Raw genomic sequence first — 23,167 nt, 5'->3', positions numbered from 1 at the left:
GAAACTAAAAAGCATGAATATTAACAGCAGAAGAACAATTAAGCTCATCCAAAAATGAACATTTTGTAACATATCTTTAGTTTTCTCATATATGCAGCAAAATGGTAACCATAGGTCACTATGCTATTCAAGTAGATACTGTACTTGGAGTTCACAATTTGGAAAGCTCTTCTTAAAGAATGCTTTAAAAACAAACACATTCACATTTTATTAGTGGTAATCCAATAGGGTTGTAAACTTAAAATTCCCAAGTTTCCTTCGGAGACACACAATGGAGTCCGGGTTCAAATTCAAATACATATACATTTGGGGAGCCACTATATCTACTGTTACTATGAAAAATCAGACTATGATTCCATGATAGGATGACTCTTTAGATACATTTCAAATATATGACTCAACAGAAAGGTCAGAGGAGAATGCAGGAATCAGCATTTTAAAGGACCCCAGCTGACGTCTGTTGGACACTTCTTTAATTCTTCACTGCATCTATCATTGTATGGGAACTTGGTATGTTGGCTGCATCTAGTCCACAGCCCTAGACTTAAACACATGCTTGGCTCCAGGTTCCAGACAATTGCCATAGGAGATTCCTAGTAATGTATCTTTCATTTAGAATGCTACTCTAATGGCAAGAACTAGAATGGGATTATAGGGTGACTTATAAAAGACACAGTCCAAATAAAATGACCAAATGGCTGTAATCCGGAATAAACTGCAGCTTCTTTATGTAGATTTACAAGCATATCAGACAGTCATTCCCTAGTAACCATGAGAAAGATGCCTATTCTCTGCATACCCTTCCAGCATGACAGAGTCAGGGTGGGAGTCACTTAGAGAGAAGTTTCTCAAATAGGCAATGAATTTTTCTCATAGAGAGAAAAGAAGATCTATGTAATAAGTCTTTTATTAGATACTGAAGAATGAGAAAGAATCCTCAACCAGTGTCATGCTTGTTATAGGTAGGTAAAAGATAAAGAGAAGTAACAGAACAGGATAGATCAAAAGACATCTTTAGAGAATAACATGAAGAGCATCTTCCAGAAACCATCTCTTCAACCGGGAACAGGCACCACAGGAAACAATAGCAGCAATGTTAGAAATGTCTTTAGTCCCACTGACAGAAATTTTAGTTCATTATAAAGCTTCTGATTTATGTAAGATAGAAGGGGGATGGGGTAGTCTGTTGCTAATAAGGTAGACACATATGAGTAGGGAGATTAGAGATATTCAGGTTATCTAACAGATATGACCAGTTTCTTTTGTCACCTGGCACCATATACAGCAACTGTAGAATGGATATCAAGGAGGCCAAACACCCATATCCACATGTAGCCACTCTCTGTTCCCTCTCATAGCAACCAAAGTGATTGACAACTTTGATGATTTATAATTTTAAAGACTTAAAATCAATTTTATGTAAAGGAAACACACACACACACACACACACACAAGCATGCATGTACATGTAAATGCACAGACACACACTAGATTAGAAAACAAACTGCTGTGACCAACCTAGAGAGCTCACATCCCTCCTGCCTTTCCAGGCCCTTTTCAACACAACATTGTCATCTCCTTCAGATCATGTTGGTCCTACCAGTTCTTGCTGGTAAGCCCATCCACCCCTGCAGAAAAAAGATCTTTGCTCAGAACTTAGCGAGCAACTTTCTTTGCTGTGACTATTATATAATAAATACATCACAAATAAACAAACGCCATCACAGCAAGTTACAGTGAGTTTCATGACACTGAGTATATTATTTGTCCCTTTCAGTAATGTCTTATATTCTCACTGAGCTTGGAGAGTAGAGTTGGGAACGATATCACAAGAAGGCACAGAAGTAATTTATTTTTCTAAGAATATTAATTGAGATTAGAGTATACTCCTACACTAAACTGAAGAAATAATAATAGAAAAGTGTATCATGATGATAGAAATAAGTAACACTGTCTAAAGAATCTATTATCAGGTTTTTTCCCAATGCGCAATGCCCTGTGCTCTGAAGGCTCATTGCTTCTTGTGCCTTCTTAGGTATGAATGCCTCTGAGAGGTGATTATCTATAGGGAAGTTATTCTTTACTTACTACATGAGAACTGTCCAGCTCTTCCTCAAGCCAATTTCTACACTTGTATATGCCATCTAACCTTCTTCCTCTTGGGTGCCAACCTGCTGATCCTCCTTATGATCACACCTTATGACCACACTTATCATATATATTTGTCAGTTAAACAATATTCTTTTTTTCTTTTCTTTCTTTCTCGCTGTAGTCTTATCATGCAGACTATAGCTCTGCTAAGAAGCAGAGCATGAGAACTGATCTCCTCAAGGCTCACAACATCACACACACTACTCAATGTGTCCCTCACATACCTGTTTTTCCATATTGTTGACTTTTCTGAGAAGGCAATATATTCTATCTATTTATTATATTTTGATTTGTTGTGAGATACAAGATTTTTTTTTGCAGTTTTTTTTTATTGTTTCTAATACTCATGAACAGATTTTCTTTTCTTTTCTTTTTTATTATTATTTTCTTTATTTACATTTCAAATGCTATCCCGAAAGTTTCCCATACCCCTCCCCCCACCTCTGTTCCCCTACCCACCCACTCCCACTACTTGGCCCAGGCCTTGCCTTGTGCTAGGTCATATANAGTTTGGAAGACCAAGGANCCTCTATTCCCACTGATGGCCGATTAGGTCATCTTCTGCTACATATGCAGCNAGAAACANAAACCCNGGGGGTNCTGGTTAGTTCCTGTTGTTGTTCCACCTACAGGGTTGCAGCCCCCTTCAGGTACTTGGGTACTTTCTCTAGTTCCTCCATTGGGGACCCTGTGTTTCATCCAGTAGCTGGCTGTGAGCATCCATTTCGGTGTTTACCAGGCACTGGCATAGAGATACAAGATTTTTAATAGCAGTAATTTTACTGTCTGTTACTCAAAGTTTCCTAATGACCTAGTTTAGCTCCTGGCAAAAAAGATAATCAAGAAATACCAAATGGATGCTTAAGCACTTGCCCAATATTGTTCTAACTATGCCTCTACATGACGTCACCTATCAAATGATCTACAAAAAAAATCTTTGAAGCTGATATGAGAGTAGATTGGCCTAAATGTTGTAACCTTTTGTAAACTAAGTCGATGTTCAATACAATAGAGCTCCTGCTGAAACACAAGTGAAGGATCCTACAGGAACCTTCCAGAGATGCGGACAGATGCTGATCCCTTTAGAGGATAACATATGAGAACTGAGTCTTCACCTTAATAGACACCTAGTATAAATTCAGGCAAAAAAAACCTCACAATTCTCTCAGGAATAATCAACTTAGCAAACATGCTTTATAATAAAGTATTCTTTGAGAAATTAATGTGTTTCTAAATAAGTGCAAAACCTATTTTATTAATAATATTATTTATCTTGAGAATATCACACACACACACACACACACACACACACACACACACACACACACACACACTGAAATGCGATCATACATACCTGGCATGTATTTCCTCTTTCTAAGTTGCCCCAAGACCTCCCTCAGAACTTCATCTCTTCTTTTTCACTTAATTTTCTGATAATCAACTAAGTCTAGAAGAAAATGCTACCAATATGCTCATGTGGCATTGGTGTATGTTGGGGGAGACTACCATAGTACAGGAAACCTACCAGTTGCCACATACAAAAAAAAAAAAAAAAGAAAGAAAAAAGAAAAGAAAAAGAAATGAAGAAAACACGAACAAAAAACTCAACAACAACAACAAAGAAGGATTTTCAATTACCTAGCCAATTAACAACTACTGTAAGGTGTTGGGCTGAGAACACTTCTTTCATCTATGCCAGAATTTGGGTTAGCTTTATTAAGTGCAGGCCACCACAGCTTGTATGAATTCATAAATGCAACAGCCATGCCATGGCCCCAAAACATATCACAGCATGCCCCCCCCCAAACTAGGGGAAGGAGCTGATACTAAAATATGACTCCTTAATTGGTTCTTGATTGTGTCAATAAAGAAGGAAGAAGCCAATTGCTGAGCGAAAGCGAAAAGGTGAGATTTCCGGGCCACGAGAGGAAGAGAAGGGACACAGCAAGCGGGGTCTTTCGGACAGGCTTTGGAGTGAGAACGACCGCCATGTAAGGCCTTGGGGCAGGTAGAGCCGGCAGCCTTCTTCATGGGTAGCATCCGAGGATATTGGTGGGATCTACCTGATAGCTGATGAAATTAAACCAGGATATTCAGTGCCTAGAAATTATGCCATCTGGATAGTTTTAAAATAAAACTGTCTAGTGTTTTCCATCCACGGAGCAAAGGTGAGCAGAGAGAGAGCACAGCTGGAACAATGGCTGGTGGTTTGGCAAAGCTAGCTGAGAGGGGCTGGTAGAGTGTGGACAGTAGCTCCTGGATGTCCTGGGTTGGAGGACGGTCGCAATCAAGTTGGAACGAGGGGAACTGGGAGAGCTCAGAGTGCAGGCAGAGACGCAGAGTAAGGAGGTAATGTATTTATAAAATTACATACAACACCCCCATCCTCTCGCTCTCACTTACCTTCCATCTCCTCTTTCCTATGTCCCCTGAGTGGTGGTGTTGGGAGTGATTAATAGAGATAGATGATTTAGAGATGAAAATTCAGTCTCTTATTCTCATCATTTGGAAAAGTTATGTATCTCTGCATTGACTACTGCTTACCCAATGATTTTGTTTTTAATGTTAGAAAGTAAAGAACAGAACCAGAACTCAATGACAAGAGAAAAAATGTGACATAGATATAATGGCTTAATTAAATATATACTAATTTTTAAGGCTCTTTGAAGAAGGAATACAGTATGCACCAGCTGATTTGGGGACCCATGGTTGTAAGGTAGCTTTGGATCCCATGTGTCCACTTGGATCCCAAACCATGTAAACATCCTCCTATGGGTATTTTGCTGACAAAAATTAGAATGAAGGAATAAAACAGTGACAACAAAGAGAGGAACTGAAGGTTAGTGTGCAAAACGAGAAACACAGGCTCCAAGGAGGTGAGTCAAAACTGGGATGTACTTGTTAAGTACTTGGAATGTGATGGCAGCAACAGAGAGTTTCTTTAAGTGACTGAGTCTGGAAATCTTTCTTTAGAAGTATGACAGTCTAACAGGCATTAATACACAGAAAAGTAGCTGTCATGCAAAAAGTGGAAAAATAATATATTAGTGAAGTGAACCGAGGAACACACTCTGAAAAGATTGGGGAACATCAGCTCATCAGTAGCCTAGGAACAGACCTTTTAAAAAGTGGGACTTCTATGTGGCCATGAAGGACTGGAGGAGAGTCGCAAGGAGCGGGTGCACTGGAGGATGCAGAAAGATCTTGGAGAGAAGTAGTTGAGTCCCCAAGGGACCCTCCAGACACACTGACCACAACCTGTTTACTGCCCCAGAGTCCTTTTCTCACTTGATTACAGCCAAATGTAGAGAGTCAACTGTCTCCCTATCATGATCCCTAAAGAGAAAAGGCATTTCCTTGGCTGCTGAGTTCTGTCAAATACTAGAAGGATAACTGTGATTTAATTTCTGGGTTTGGCCAAAGATGGGTTGTTACTGTTCTGAATGTAAAAGGAAACACAAACTAATTCCAGTGACGAGTAATTTGTGTCCAACAGAGCAGGAGTCCAAATGAAGTCAAGATCAAACAAGTAAGACCTGTTCCTAGTCACATAGACACACATTTAGGAGGAGGCCTAGGGACCAACATAAGAAGAGAGGTTAAAATATATGCAGGTAGTGACATATATTTTTAAACACAGGGACATTTCTGGTAGAGAGGATTCTAGAAAAGTGCAAAGTAAATAGATCACATTCCTCCCCCTGTCTTTCTTTACTAGCCTTCCTTAGATGAAAAGCCATCACCCCCATGGTTTCTTATTGTCTACCCAAACCACTGAGGGCTTGTTCTGTGTGGGAGATGTCCTTTGGCCACAACTTTCTGAAGAATCTTCTCTTAATAAATTATTTGCTGCAATGTCAGCAGAAGTCAGAAGTACTGTTAGAAACACTGAACAGTGTTCCCCATTGCATAGTGGGCCCAGAGATAACCTGGATCCAGTATAAACCTGGGAGTTGCTGGAGGTTGTCAACCAACAGGCTGAAACCTGGACATCAGCCATTTTATTTCATCCTTGTGGCATTCTGCTAAGTAAACATCACAGATTTGGTAGCGAGCTGTTTCACATCTGTTGACAGCTGTGATTTGACAGAGCCCCGCTATGGAATATTTACTTAACTTAGATATTTTATTTTCTACATCCCATGGCTGTAAGCAAATTATTTCTTTTTCTCAACATGACCTGGACTAATGCTTACTGCAATAATGTACTCCAAGTAGAGAACAGAGCAAAGCACGTTCTATAAATAACAAACCTGTAATTTGTACAAGAGCTCGACTTGCTTGAGTGAGCCCTCGTCCCAGCACTTGGGTTGCTACTCTGATTTGTCTTACTGATCATGATGGAACAGGGTAATTACAATCAACTCCAGAATGTGGAATTTGCTGCTTCACTTCTCTGAGGAATTTACTTTTAAAAAAATGGGTGTGACTGGTTATAAATTAGCTTCCTGGGATCTTTAGGGTCACTGCATTGTAGACATAAAAGACATCTCAAGCAGGAATCTCAATCCTAAAAACCAAGAACAGTATTTCACCATGAAAGGCAGCAGTCCTCAACCTGTGGGTTTTGTCCACTTCAGCAAACATTTATCTCCGAAAAGATTTCATTATGGACATCTTGTGAATTGAGAATTTATTAATATCTAAATCTGACTGATTAATTATAAGTTTCTAGAGTTTTGTTTCTACTGTGTTGCTGGGTGTTGTGGCGGTTGATCTCAGGGTGGGTGGTCATTGTGTGGGGCTGGTGTGGCAATGACCCACCAAGGGAACTTAGGCATATCTGGTACAGACATTCTGGGAGCTCTGAACCAAGAGAGAACACTGAGTTGAGAACACCCCACTGGAGCAATGGGGCCCTCCAGGCACGGCATAGCATGGGAACTTGCTGTTCTTTAATATTTCCCACAACAATTCATAACAGCAACAAAATTACAGTTACGAAGTAGCAACAAAAATAGTGGTATGGGTGGGGATCACCACAACATGAGGAGCTGTGTTACAGGGTCATAGCATCAGGAAGGTTGAGTAACACTGCTGAGGATAAATACAAGCCTTGAATTTTAACTAATTCATCTCAAAGTTCAAATGCCAACTACCTCAGTCACAGTGGTTAACATTTAAAAGGCATGTCACCAAAGTCATGATGTTCACTTAACAGTATACCACAAGTGTGTGAAGAAGTGACTAACAGCTTTCATTCTCAGCTATTACCATACTATCTAATAACTTTTTAAGACAATAGTAATTTCAATTAATTATAATTGTGTATATAATTAAGCTTTTACGTTCAATATAATGTAGTCATAGGTAAACTTTGTACCACAGGCACTTTTACAATCTTCATTATAAAATTGAAGTAGTTAATAGCCAAGATATTCCCCTGTTGTAAAGCCAGCATTAGTAGGAGTGAAGAGAACTAAGATGGGATCAGCGACCCAAAAGTAAACATTAGAGGGAATTAATTATTGAAGACACTGCCCCAGACAAGGGGGACTGTCAGCTGGTGAGCTGAGTAGCTACAGGTTCATGGCCAGCAGCCCTTGGGGGTGGAAAGAAGAAGAAGGGATAATGTGTGAGCATCCCACAATACCTAGGCATGCGGTACTATTATACACTAGTGTCAGAAGAGCTGTTACAAAAATACAGTTGTACAAAGAAATATTTACATAGAGATTACTGGGTAACAACTCTCAAAGGATATACTGTAGCCCTTCCTTCTGTTTTCTACAAGAGTTTGTAAAATTGATGTTAATTCTCCCCTATCGTGACCCTTCAGCAGAACAACATGGGGTTACATGTTTCTTTATCAAACGTTAAATCACAGATTCACGTTCTCTAATGTTTACATTTGGGTTGCCAATCCTGTCTTAGTAGTTTGTGGCTGTGAGGAAATTGGCCCACTGTGGTTGGTAAATGTGTAAATGCAGAGTTGACTGCAGAATTCTCTTACTGTATAATAACTGGCTACAGGGTCTAAACGGAGAATCTTTCACTTCTCAGACTGGTGATTTGTGTCTCTTTGTTGTTACTCTTGCTGAGAGATTTATCAATTATATTGATCCGTGTTTCCAAGACTCAGTGTTTTGTTTCATGTACCATCCCACTGCTTCCTGACGCTCAGGGTTATCGTTTTCTCTCCTTAACCTTTTTAATGTTCTCAGTCTTCCTTGCTTCAGGTTTATTTGGCACCTCTAGTTTCTTGAGGTAAGAACCAGATTAGCAATTTGTGATCATTTCTTGGTTCTGGTGTATGCATTCAGTCTTGTAAATTTCCCTTCTGGCAAAGCTCCAACTGCTTGCAGAGAAATGTTTCCTACCATCTTTAAGGTTTGATATTGTCTCACTCCCCAAATAAAATACTCTTTATTTTACTCCAATAGCCTAAATCTAGAGTGGTGGTACTAACGAAAATTTCCCTTTCTAAGCCATGGGACCTAGAAAACTCTTATTAAATTAACTGTCACTAAAGGGCAAGCACTAGTGCATCTGTACTTTAGCAGGATGTCCAGCTTCTGTTGGCATGGCAACCATGTGGCCTTGTGTGGCTCTATCTCTGAACTTGGCAGCATGTGCATTATAGACACGTCCTTTCCACTGTGTGATTCTGGGAAGATATCACACAGCATGACCAACAAACCCTTTCCGTATGTCAAGTAGCCACTGCCCATAACGTTAGAAGGTTAAAGGACTAACCAAAGAAGACAGCAGAGAACTCTGCATGTGTCAGTTGTGTCAATGTACAGGCTCACTGTCCCTGGACAAGTACCATGGATGCTACTTAGGAGCACGTCAGAAATGCAGACTCTTAAGGCTGTCCCCTAGGATTTAGCCCAGGGATCTATACTGCGCTAAGCCCTTCTGGATGATTCTGAAGAAGCTAAATTGTGACTCACACTGCTCTGGTAAGCATATAACTCAACAAATGAGGTTCTTATCCCCAATCCAGAAGGTCTCATGACCTGAAAGGAGCATTTTTTTGTCTGACTGGGACCGACTAGGCTGAGATTTAGAAGCAGATCATTATGCGGAGCAGAGCTGATGGACTCACATTTATTCCAGGTAGTGGCTAGCTCAGAAAGAAAAGGTCATCACTCGTATTTAAGAAAAGGTGAGTGTACCAACATATTCACAGTATAGATGGGTTTTGTTGGAATAATGTTCCAAAGGTATGTGCTAGGCCTAGCTCCTCAGCCAAACTGCTATCCTTTCAGAACAGAAGTGCACCTTACCATAATAAAACAGCAAGTTTCAATTCATATGTCAGTGCATCGGCCAATATACTTTTCATTCATGTGCCTTTCAAAATGTATGTTCTAATTTTTTCTTTAGAATCACTGATATGCACCCTTCAAGTTCTTTAAATATGTTACAGGAGAGTCTTCATTGATATACATAATAAGCATCACTTTCATCTCCGAACTCCTCTAGGAATGCATTCAAATACCAGCACAGATTCATTCATTCAAATTCAGAGCAAGACTTCAAGTCCCTTAGAGAAAAGTAACAAAGCAGGATCTGTGGCTAAGGAAAGCTAGGAGCTGCCAGGGGACCTTCAGTCTGCAACCTCTGCAGAAAAGAATGTAAGGTCCCAGGATTTCTTTTCTTCTTGGTGTCCACAGGTTGAGTATCTCTAATCAGAACACCTAAAGTCTGAAAGACTCTGAAACAGAAACTCTTTTAAAGTTTTGAGTTCAGAAGTAATTAAGATTTTTGGATTTTCAAATAAATGATGTTCAACAAGTAAAATCTATACAAGCACTCCTCAAATTAAAAAAAAAGTCTTGGGGATCTGAAACATATCTGGTCCTAAGAATTTCACCAAAATTGGCACCCTGAAGAGTGCTGAGAAGGAAGCAGGAAGCACCCCTGCCATGGCCCTTGGCAGAGGAGATGGATACACATGAGTCACAGATCTCTCGTCGGGTGTTTGAAACACTCTTGTCGGATCTGGCCTGGATGAAAGTGCTCACATCACTTAACGCCAAGTTAAGTGATCTGATAGTTGCATCTCTGGATCCAGCCAAACCATCAGCCCTTTCATTATAGCTATCCAATGGGCCAAAGGAGCTTCTTGGCAGGAAGGCTGAGTTTGTTAGGCAGGAAAAGGAAAGGTCAAGCGTCCCCCTTCCAGAAGCTTTTCTTAATAAGGGATCTGTCAGCAGAAAGCCAGGTGAACTGAAAATAATTGGTGCTCAAACCAATCAATTCTACTACTTATTAGAAGTTCCAATAAAAGAGAAAAATCAGAAAAGGTCAAGAGGGACATCTGGGGAGGAAGGATTAACAGCACATTTTGTTGCTTCCTGCTGGATTAGCTCTCATCATGGAAAATTCTGAATTCTTCATAGGAGATATCACTGATTCTATTGGCTGTTCTATCCTCATTTTTCTTCTTCATCCTAGTTAATCAGGTTGGAATCTGGGTCACAAAAACTACAGTTGGAAATCCAACAGACTAATAGGGCCATGCAAACAAATCCTTCACATACAATCTGTTTCACACAAACCATCTCTGAAGAAAAGAGACTTAAGATTTTTAAAAAGTGTGGGGTTGGAATAAATTAAAGCTAAACTCCAAACCAGAGTTTAAGGACAGACCTTATGCCACATTTATTTCAACATAGACTAATAAGGAAATCACAAGCAAGGATGCCTATTTTAGAAAAGTAGAATTTTAAAACAACTAAACTTTTGAGTCTCATGTGACTATAGTAAACAAAAATTCAATTCATAGTATACTGTCAATCACATCATTGGGGATTGAAAAACATATTTGTTGGGAAAATATGAACTCTAGGTTGTCTAGGCTAAATAATACCTTTGGGATTCTGTTTCAAGCAATGAGACACCATGATACAACATTAATAATACTAGACTTTGTAGAGGTGATCATTGCCTTGATAGGTTATTCTTACTATTAGAATTTGCACATAAACATCAGACCTTTTCCAGCATATGCATATAAATTAATTGCATCTAACTTAATTGCATTATATTTAACCATTATGACCAAATACTTGAGAGGAAAAAATATTTATGTAAGGATTTATTTAGGCTCTCTGTTTCAAAGGTTTCAGTTCATGGCTGGCTGACTTCCGTGTTTCTAGGCTGTGATGAGGCCTAATGCCGGAGTAGAAGCAGTTGGAGAAACAAGATTTCTCACCTCCTGGAGATCAGGAAAGACAGAAGAATGCCTGCACACTAGATAAAGCTTCCACCTCCCTTTATTCCTTCTAGGGCTCCTATCAATTTGCTCATTTCACACACATCCATGATGTTTCCTTCCTTCTTAATGTCCTAGGAAATAGCTCCTCAACAGAGATTTGCTCTACTAATCGAAGTGCTTACCAATCCAATCAAGTTGACAGGTAAGATTAACCATTGCAGTAACCAACACATTTTAAAGGTAAAAGAGAACTTGTTCTCTATAAAGTAAAAATTTTCCAGGCCCCAAATTTAGTTCTCAGTGTCAAATATGCTTTCCATGAAAAAGTAATGAATCCCCCTCTTTACCACCCGCACATCCCCCTTTCCTTCTCTCTCTGCCTTTAATACACAGAGAACAATGAACACTCTGTCTCCACTCTGTGATAAAGACTGCAAAGAACTCTTTCTGATTCCAATAGGCAGCACTAAGAAAATATGCAAAAAATTATTATATTTTGATGTCAAAATATTTTCAAAATGAAGCCAATAGGATTCTCAAAGACTCTTGGAGAAACTCTATGTCACTGTCCAATCTACATGCTTCATCATTATAAAGTATAGCTGTATTTTCACGTTTTCCCAAATTTTTGAGTTAGGCAATGTACATGCCTTCTAGGATGATTATCATCAGCCATAACATTTGACAGGTATACACAGTAATAAGAACAGGGTGGACCAGCGAAGTGAAGCCACCCCACAACTTTCTCCAAGAGGCACAGACTATTTGCCTGATGTAAATAATAATACAACAAGCTATGTGTTTCTACTGTACTTAGACAAGGAAAAAAAATTCTAAGCTGGGTCAGTTGAAAAAAAAAGTCCATAACGAGGTCAATTTTAATGATGGTTGAAAAGCACAGAGTGCCACCTGGGCATGAAAACATTACAGAGGAGGACTCTTTCCCAGCTGGGCTTCTGGGCAACTTAAAAAGGCCAGGAAAGTATAAACAGACAATCCAATGGCAAAAGGCTAATTGGCTCCACAGGGATTCCCAAGGCAAGATTGAGTTTTGAAGAGTAGATCAAAAGACCTCGAGAAAGGAAGGCTCTAGGGTTGAGTCACTTCTTCAATCTAAATCCACCATCTGAAAGCAGACATTGATGATCGTCTAGAAAAATGATTGACAAGTTTTCCTGTGGAGTACCATCTAAGTTCAGGAGATGAGGGAGACCAGTACAAAGGGAAACAGACGTTGACACATAAAGCTTGCTGTCCTGGGAGACAGCACAATTTACTCAATATGCCCATATCGAGCATATCTGTTAGAGTCTCTTTTCTATTTTTATTATTCCAAGTTCGCTGCAATAGTCAGTAATTTAAAGGTGTCTTCTCCCGCTATTGTTCCCTTGTTCTCTACGATGACTGATCTTGGTTGTTGACTTGACTGCAACCAATGGAAACACAAGCTACTGGGCACACCTGTGAAATGTTTTCTTGATCAAATTATGTGAAGCAGGAAGACTCACCCTAAATCTGGGCAACACCTTCTGTTGGCCACCCAGATCAAAGGACATAGAAGCAGGAAGCTTTGTTTTCTGCCCGCTTGTCCTCACGCACTGTCTCTATGTTGTGACAATTCCCACATAAACTTAAGACCATTAGCTCTCAAGGACTATTCCAGGCCTTCAGTGCCAGATTGGGACTGCAGAAACAATCAGTCTATAAGACTGTACAATTGCTAGATACTTAGCAAGTGTACAGTCAGTTACTGTTAGAATATCCACATCCTGTGAGCCCATTTGAAACATCTCCGGTTCTCTCCGTCCTCATCCTTTAGAGAACCCTGAATACCTCATTCTCTAATCCCTTCCCCTTTATTATTTTTTAAATAAAAGATTCCCATGATTTATTGCAAGTCCTATCTACACTTGCAAATCTTTAGTTTTAGAATATAATTGGCAACATTCAGGAATATATTTTTAATGAAGACTAGTCTACATGGCTCTGTACCTTCTGAGTTTTATTAACTCATTTTGGCAAGAAAAAGAAATGTTATGTCTCCCATTAAGAGAAACAACAGAAGCCTAGCGCAACGGGGACTAAGGAACCTCTAAGAGAGAGGGCAAAGTTGACCAAATAACCGCAATGGCCTTTCATTGTCTATTGTCATTCCCTAGGGCAAGGTTGCCTTGGACACAGATAGCATCAACAACAGTGTTCATCTTAACATTGGTCCCATGTGCCAGCCCATTTTTCAGAGTCTTCTGTCCCTATTTTCTTCCTGCCTCCTTTCCACTATGAGAGTGATGTTTGAGTCAAATATCAAATATCTAAGCCTTATTAATTAGAGCTGGCCATTGAAAAAAGTATTTTACTTATTCATGCGTCTGTTAAACAATTATCCACCAAAGGAACAAATATCACTTCTCAACCTTACTTTTTACTATCTTCTCCTATGAGGAGGAGTCTTAGTACACATCATTTCTCTAATTATACAGTCTTATGAAATTCCAGTAGCATAGATATGTCATGCATTTATGAATGTAATGCATTTTTATTTGTGCTTTAGCGTCAAGAGTTTAGTTCTATTTTACCCACTGGGAATAGGTTTTTAACATCTTGGAACGATGCACTCTCTATGCATAGTGCATAATCTTTTCTTTATGTGTGTGGAAAGGGCTATGTATACATGTGGAGGAGTGTTGTTTACGTGGAGGTTCATTATCCCCAGAAATTCTACACAAAACCTCTGAGACATGTCTCTCTTTGGCCTGGAGTTTACTAGTTAGGTTGGACTGGGTAGACAAAACAACCCCGGGATTCATATGATTCTGTCTCCCTAGCCCTGGAGTACACATGTCCACTATCATGTCCTGAATTTTGATATGTGTGATAAGGCTCAGATTCATGTTCACCTGCTTCTGATCCATCTCCCTAACCAAAGTGTGCATGGTCTTGAAGCATGTATTAACTGAGATCATTTGATAGACATGCTTAAAGCCTCTCTAGGATTCTGTAGGATATGGAGTTCCAAGACTGCCACATTTCCTTCAGCTTAGTCATTTGCATTCCAAAGTTTCAGGGTAGCCGTACATAATAGCCTGAAACGATGCTCCAAACTCAGTGTCTGCAACCCCTAATTGTCTTCTTGTCTTCTTCAGAATATAGCAATATCTTCACATTGTGTTAGTCTAGTTTGTATTGCCCACGACACAGGATCACTGACTAAGTAGCAGAAAGACTTGAGCTTTATTTTAGTTCCTAGTTCTTGGGTACATCTGGTAATAACAGACTTACTTGCAGAGATCTGAGGCAGCTCAGAGTCAGAAAAAAAAGAATCATCAAGAAAGCATGTATCTCTCTGGTTTCTATCCCTCTTCTAAAGCCACCCAAATGGCTTTTTATAATCCCAACTACTTCTGAAAGGCCTTGCCTATAAATACTCTAGTAGTAGATTAAGTAGGGACCTCCTTAAGACTTCACAGTGGGGATTAACTTCCAACACATGAGCTTTGGGAATCGTCCAAAACACCATATATGAAAACATAAATCATTCTTCCTACTGCAGAAACTTAAGAACTGGACTCACCTCTTGCCGTTTGAAGTTCTGGACATATTCTTCAAACTGTTCGTCTTTTGTCTCATCAGCCTTCCCCAGCTTCTGGAGGACCTAGTTTGTGAATGAAACAAAATGCGCTGATTTAACAGTGATTATGGGGCAGGACCACATACCTGTTCAGTGAAGACTACTGTCTTTCACCAAGGGTTCTGAGCAGAATCCACCCTCAGGACTGCTACCTTTCCTGTTGTGGGAGTATGCTTGGTGGCTTTGGAGCTAAATCGACTTAAATTTTAGTCACAGATCTATCCCCCACAGGCTGTGTGATTTTGAACAAGGGTCATGCAACCTTCCATTTGTTTGATTACATATACATTCCTTTAGGAAGCTGCAAACAACTTTAAGACTTTAAGCTAAGCTCTACTTGTCATTTTGTCCCCAGAAGCTACCAAAATGCATGATGCATAATGGATAACCAGATATGTGTGATTCAGTGAAGCAAGACTTTATTACTAAGGTATGCATTCTAGGGATGACATGCAATTCTCCTGAACATGTTTTGATACTCTATCCAATTCAATAAGCATCCAAGTAGCCATGGTTATAGAACTATTACACAAGCCCATGATAACCATTGGCTACCCAGAAATACAAAACAAATACATCAGGGGGGAGTGTTTATCCTAAAAACATCTGACAGTCTAGTAGAATTCATGAGGCAGATCTACAAAAACAAATTGGAGACAGTGTATTATAAGCAATGCAAGGATGTTATAGATTGTTGTAACAATATCCTTCAGAGTTCAAGGCTTCAGAGAATATTCTTTAGAGGGGATTTTCATCTGCTGTTAGTGACTCCAGTGGACTGAAATATAGTAGAGTTTGTTCCAGGCCTTGAAGTAGTCTAAGCAAATTCATAAGAAGAAATGCTATGCCTGGAGTACAGTACAAGATGCCAAGGGAAACATTTTAAAAAGATACATAAGAAGCCATCTGAAGATAAAGCAGACAGAACTGAGTGCTACAGTAGAGTTTGGTAGTTGACGTTGAGTGTCCTAATATCTCATTTTTAAAACTCTGACTTGCTCTAGGATGTGAAAACTCTATAAACACTGCCTTCTAGAAATTTGCCTTGTGACATCCTGTGGCATTATAAAATGCCATTTAACAAAAAAAAGAAATCTACTACAGAGATCCACATTCATCAAGACACACAGAGTTAATGCCTGTGGGGAGCTCAGTTCCAATTCAGAGTTTAACTAATATTTTCGTTATTATTACTGTCTCAGAGATAAAGAGAAGCCACGGAGGCCACACTCGAAAACAGAGGCAGACTTGAATAACCAAGGAAGCCTCAGGCTCTCATCTTCCTCTGTGTTTTCTTTCCAAACCTCACAATTTTAAGGAAGGAGATTTTTGACATTTACTGGTGCTTTATTCATTTTTGTCTTTTCATTTCAAAAAATGGTTTAAAGAGTATTCTACCAAATTACCCTTGGCTACTCAAACATACACACATTTACAGACACATGTACAGACACACAAAATCTAACGATGATGAGGGAAAACAGCAGGCATGGACCACACAGCATTCCCTTGGCTCCCAAAGTCTGCACACCTAACTCCCCTTCAGATAATTTATATCATAGGTCTGGCTAAGACTCATTTAACTCCTCATCTACTGACAACAATATGCAAGCAATCAGTGCTACCTGTCTCTTCTGAACCAGAGGAGATGCCACATTCTCAACTCTACAACCTTCTAGAAAAGCGAATAAGAACTTCTGTCCTGAGCATAAGAATACTACAAATATACTGCACACACACTGTGAGCCTGAAATCACAGACAATTATCTTTACTCTTGTTCTCATGACAGTCTTGTATGGCACCTATTTTAACCATGTGACACTTGAGGGATTTGAATCACATGGCTGGGTAAGTGACCTCTTGGAAACTTCTAGGAAAAGCACCGTTCTGCAGTCCAGCTTCTCTGTCACCATCAGTGTGGCCTTTTTCTTCTCAGAAGAAGCAGGTAAGACCCATACATCAAATCTAATATTCCTATTTTCATGGGAAATTTTTATTAAGGTCGCTGGGTTTTAAGAAATGTGTCTTATGGGATGCATGGCTGTAACAGTGGGAAGATTGTGCATGGACTCCTGCTTGAGACTCTCGCTTAAATTTCATTCCTTGGTTCTTTGTGTTTCCTGTTTGAAGAATGATATGACATAAATAAGATAAGGCCAGAAAGCAGCCATGAAATAGATCCTACATGTAAAAAGAGTTCCCAACCTGACAGTGTCATTGAGAATAAGAGAATGTATAGAACTCGGAGTTGCATTGGTCTTCCAGTGCTGGCTGCCTTTGCCTTTGTCTCCACAGAGGAGAGCTGGGAAAGGAGGAGGGGTGAGAAAGCTAATCTTTCCAGGAAAATTTTTCACTCCAGTGGCCACATTGAAACTTGGTGTGTTCTCTATCAATTGACCCTTAAAACATCCTAACTCATCCCTGAGCTGAAGATGGATAAACTGAGACTTACAAAAAATAGATGCCTGTGCAAAATCACTTCCTTTGTCAGTAGCAGAACCCATTCACTATGGTGCCTGTCCCACAAACGTGGTGTCATCCCAGGGCTTTGACACTGTAGAATGGAGACTTAGGATACCAGTCCCGAAATAACAAGGAAAAACTTGACTAGGTTTCAGATTTAATAGACTCCCAAGAGGGCTTTCCATAGCAGGTGTTGAATTATTTGTCTTTCGTTCAAGGTCTCTCAGTAGAGCTCCACTTTGTATTCCTAATTCATCATGAACCAAATTTGAGATTTTTGTGATGGATGGCAAAGTTGCAATGGCCTCTCACACTATTAATAGAAGAAGAAATGTTTGATATACAGGCTGACACATTGTAAAGCCTCAGAAATCCTGACATATCACAACATAAGGACCTACTCTACATATTACCTTAGAACAGTTATTAAGGGTTTTCAATTTGTGTATGAACAGAAACACATGTACCATCAACACTTTTTCCTTTTATTGAAAAATAGATTTTTCTCATATAATATATCCTGATTATAGTTTCTCCTCTTTCTGTCTCTCCCAGTTCCTCCCCTCCTCACCTTCCATCCAGATATTCCCTCTTTCTGTCTCTCACTAGAAAGAAAACAGTTTTCTAAAAAATAACAATAAGACAAAATAAAATAATAAAATAAAGAACTGTCACATCAGACTAAGACAATACAGAAGAAAAGACACAAGAAATGAATATAGATGCAGAAACTCACTCATTTGCAAACTCAGGAATCTCATAAAGAACATAAAACTGAAAATCCTAATATATGTACAAAATGCATATATTTTTTAATATATATCAAAAATTAAAAATAAAAATTTGGCCCTGACACAACACTGTGAGATAAGGAACCTCTAAAAATGCCATTAAGTTCATTTTCTGTTGCCCATGTACCCTAAAAAATACTCTTTGCCCCCACTAAGACTCTCTTGGAGAAAACTAAATTTTCATTGGCAGGTAATTATCAATTGAAGAAAGATAGCTGTAAGGTTAAGGATGGGGACATGTGCCACCTACAAATTAAGATCTAACTGAATTTTTGTATCTCCAGTGTTTTCTTTAGTGAACACTTCATCACTGCCTTAATATTTTATGACATCTTCAACCTACAAAATTCTCTCTCCTATCATACAATCAGTAAGCTTCCTAAGTCGTCCATGAACCTTTCCCAGTTCAAGTGGAATCATCACCATTAACTTCTTCTTGTTTACTATAGTAACAAACGTGCACTTACGGGCTTCTAGTTTTACCTCCTCATTTGATTGAGCTTTACTGTGTTTCAGGTTATTTTCCAAAGACTAAATGAGGTTAATTCCTTTAATTCTCATGATAACCTTATGGCATATGCTACCAAGTCTGTAGTGAGGAGATAGAACAGTGAGAAGGCACAAAGGTTGTGGGAGGAGATTCTGATCTAAAGGAGAACTCTGGTCCTATAGACACCCTCGCTCTGAAAGCATCTGTCCATTGGATTTCTCTTTCATGTTGCATCTGTCTTATTTTTCAAAGATCAAGTCTTCTTTATAGGCCAGATTCTCCATAACCTTCTCAATCCCCGCGTGTCACTAAATCAATCAAGAAAAATACAGGGATTGATAAACAATTTCCATTATAGTTGAAGTTATAGCTTAGATCTATTTCTGTCCTGGTTGGGTCTTGTCAACTACATGAAACAAACCAACACATATTTGGGAAGAGAAAATGTTAACTAAAAGAAAAATGTGTCCAAAAGATGGCCTACAGCAAGTCTGTTAGGAATTTTCCTAATTAGTAATTTGTATGGGAGGGCCCAGCTCACTGTGGACAATACTATCCTTTAGCTGTTGGTCCTAGGTTATATAAGAACATTTGGGTTTAGTAGTTTAATTTCATCCATATTGATACTTTCCTATTTTGAAAACAGAGGCATTTTCATCATTAACCTTTGTTCTTGATTTTCAAATGACAAATCGTGGGTAAAAAGTCCAACGTGTACTTTCAGTGAAATTCTTCATTCCTCCCCAGGACTGCATTGCTACTCCCAGGCTCACTGAGCCTGTTCCAATTCTAAAATAAATCAAATTAAAAGTCAAATGGAGAGGCAAAGCAAGATCATGAGGACTCAGAGTGTTTTGTGGTAACCCCTGCTGTTTCTTCTCCAGCAGTGATCTCATGAGTTGCAAGCACTGTCCCAGTGGCATGGTACTTATATTCTTTCCTAGGGAAATTACTCCTGCATAAAGTGGCCAAGCACATTATCTAAGGATTTAGAACTGTGGTTTCCACACTTTCTCCATAGTGTAAAGGCAAAATTCTAATCAAACTTTATGTTCCAAAAGTGGAAGGCAAATTCACTACTGACTGAAGCTGTGGTTGGGGAATAACAGTTCTGTTTAATATTTTAATTTAGAAATGGAGCAGTAAGTTGGCAGCTTTTAAAAAAACAAACCAAGAAAAACCTTGACATTTGAAGTCAGAAGAAAAAAAAAAATTGCAATCTTCCTTTTACCATGGAAATGGCTTCTGTTAATTAAAGGAAAAGATCAAAGCAGGGTCCAGCAATGTTGATGGCTAAGCCTAGCAGTAACACCTGTCTTGTGATTCAGAAATGGAGAAGTTGATAAGGGCAAAGGATGCAGATGGCTAAGAGCTTCCAAAGGAAGGCTACATGGGGCAAGGACAGGTGCTCGTGCCTGGCTTGATGTTGAGATCAGAGTTATGTATTCTTAAAAGAACTTGGGGTTAGAGAAAGTAACCAAGGAGCTAAAGGGGTTGGCAACCCTATAGGAGGATCAACATCTGAACTAACCAGTACCCCACAGAACTGTGTTTCTAGTTGCATATGTAGCAGAGGATGGCCTAGTCAGCCATCAATGGGAGGAAAGGTCCTTGGTCTTGCAAAGATGATATGCCCCAGTACAGGGGAATGCCAGGGCCAGGAAGCAGGAGTGGGTGGGTTGGGGAGCAGGGCAGGGGGAGAGTATAGGGGACTTTGGGGATAGCATTTGAAATGTAAATGAAGAAAATATCTAATAAAAAATGTATTTAAAATTTATTTAAAAAAAGAACTTGGAAGAACTGACTCCTGGACATTTTAGAGGGATGTATATATGGTGAATGAAGGGGACAACTAGACAACCTTCACGATCTGTTGACTTATGCTTCCTTTTTGCCAGACTCTGCATGTCAATGGGAGAACTATAAAGTTAAATTATTTTTCTTTGTGTAATGAAGCACCGTCTTATCACACTTTCTGCCTCCATCAAAATAAAAAGGATGTAGTATCATAGAAATATTTTCTGCTGGTGAGACGGCTAAGGTTAATGACTGGAATTTATATATGGCCAGAGTAAGCACAAGGCAATGTGGCTTTTTAATGATGGCTTTCTAATCAGGTATCAAGTTCATAATTTTACACTCTTCTATCCAGAATCCTTTCAAGTTGAGAATACATAGTCCCCTGACACTGCAGAGGAAAGGAAAATACCTTAGTAGAAAATGATAGCTTGACGTTGATCTTGAAAAGATGACTATAGAGTGTGAGATTATCATCTACTGCGTCGGTTACTTTTCTGTTTCTGAAATAAAGCACTGTGGCCAAAACAGCCTAGAAGGAAGAGTTTGTTTTGGCTTACAGTTCCAGAGAGTTAGAGTCCACTGTGGTAGAAAGGCATGGCAACAGTGGCCAGAGCAGGAAGCTGAGAGGTCACACCCTCAGCCACAGACTTGAGGCACAGAAAACAAAATACAAGTGGAATAAGGTTCTATTCTCTGAACATAACCCAAGTATTCCAAGGCCTGAGTCCTTGGAGCGGAGGTGGGGGGAGATTTCTCATTCAACCCAAAATACCCTGGGCTGATTCTTTCCTCAGAACTACTTCTTTAAAAGAACTTGAAAGTTCTAACTATCAATACTTGGGTGCAATATACACCAGTCTATAGTGAAAGTTTGTTCATTATCTTCTGAGGCTGAGAGATACACCAGTCTTCCCTCACCAGCAGCCCCCTTCTAAGTCACAGCACTGTTTTATGTCAAGTCTACACACAACACCATGACCTCAAATTAGTCTTCATGGACTTTAGGCATGGGAAGCAATTCTTCCATGTACCATTAGCCAGATGTTCCAGAGACATCTCTTGCCTACTGAACTTGTAGCAGTGTACCCAGAAACAAAGCTGTTGGTACTAAGAACATACTCAGCCATGAAACCCAGGAAGGGTTTATACTCATCAGTGCACCACAGAGGAGATCTGTCCCTCTGAACACACCTTACAGATTCATTGGGTCAGTTATACAAGGTTGGTTACCTTCCTTACCCAGATAAATTATCAATTTGAAATCACAGACTGTTTCACAAGTTTTAAGGAAGGTGGAAGAAAAACTCCACAAAAGTCTTTCTAAGACATCAACTGGGAGTGGCAAATTGTCTGGAGTGAGAGAGGGATGCTTGTCCTGTAAGCAGGAAACAGATGGAAAGGGACCCTGGAGGAGGAAGAACATGTTCTTGTTATTCTCCCTTTCCTGAAAATGTTCCACATTGACTTAATTTTTCTTATATGTTAGTTATCATCACTGGAAACCTGAACTGTAACAAGCACAGTTCAGAATGCCTTAGGTTTAAAATTCCCATAGTCCTCCCCACAATCTAGTGAGCCAGGTTACTATGATTGATTCATTGATAAGGCCACATGAGTGCTATGTGGAGATTGGAAACACTGACTAATTGAGAGCCATGAAGCTCATGTGTAACAGCCTAGATTCCAAGAAGACAACCTAATGGCCAAGTTAGCTCCTGTCCTCTGCATATTAATGCTGCAGCAGAGAAGGGAGGGCGGGCTGGTAGTCATACTTCCTCTCAAAATTCAGTATTTTCCCTCTACTTTAGAGTCTAACCCCATCCAGAATGGTCATACAACAATGTTTGATCCATAGACTTCTTAAATGGAAGCCATTTGACTTCAACTCCGACCAAATTATTATTTCAACTCAGATATATTATGAGAATGGAAGCAAGTTAAACAAAATATATGTTCCTTTCATTCTTACTTGGAGCAAACTTCCAATTAGCCTCTGTTAGTAACAGGATGGAGTAGCTGGTTTTATGTCAGCTTGACACAGTCTAAAGTCATCTTGGAAGACAGAACTACAACTGAGAAAATGTCTCCACTGGATTGGACTATGGGCAAGCATTTTCTTGATTGATGATTGATGTGGGAGGTCCCAGCTCATTGTGGTTGCCACCATCCCTGGGGAGGTGGCCCTGGGTGCTATAAGAAAGCAGGCTGAACAAGCCATGAAGAGCAAGCCAGTAAGCAGCACCCCTCCCTGGCCTCTGCATCAGCTCCTGCCAGTAGGTTTGTGCCTTGTTAGAGTCCCTCTTACTTACTCTTACTATCCTCCATGATGGGGTGTGGTGTGACGCTGTGAACTGGACATAAACCCTTTCCTCCCCAAAGTGCTTTTTCTCATGGTGTTTTATCACAGCAACAGAAACCCTAGGTAAGACACAGACCCAGACTGACATCACTTCTTTGTACCAGCATTGTAGATCAGGGTACAGAGCAGGACTCATGAGTGCAGCAAACCGTGGTCCTGGAAAAGCACTAACGACAACTTTACTTAATCTGTGCCATCAAGTCAGGATAAAATTGCCACCATCATCAGGTCTAGCTGAAATCTCACCATGTGATGTGAGGTTTGGGCTCACCAAGCTTCTTATTCTTGGGAAACCTGGGTGTCCCGAGGCAGAGC

The 23,167-nt window shown here is 39.7% G+C and overlaps 1 protein-coding gene across 1 annotated transcript in view; it reads right to left on the bottom strand.

Moving 5' to 3' along the window:
- Amph (amphiphysin) overlaps positions 1-23,167 on the bottom strand; it is a 191,289-nt gene that overhangs the window by 96,463 nt on the left and 71,659 nt on the right. Inside the window, exon 2 of the mRNA XM_021215366.2 lies at positions 14,892-14,972. Within this exon, the coding sequence (XP_021071025.1) occupies positions 14,892-14,972 (81 nt within the window). The remainder of the gene's footprint in view (positions 1-14,891; positions 14,973-23,167) is intronic.

The sequence above is a fragment of the Mus pahari genome, chromosome 16, assembly GCF_900095145.1.
Source record: "Mus pahari chromosome 16, PAHARI_EIJ_v1.1, whole genome shotgun sequence".
Classification (NCBI taxonomy): Eukaryota; Metazoa; Chordata; class Mammalia; order Rodentia; family Muridae; genus Mus; species Mus pahari.
The sequence above is the reverse complement of the archived record's forward strand: the minus strand, read 5'-3'. Positions and strand labels throughout refer to the sequence as shown.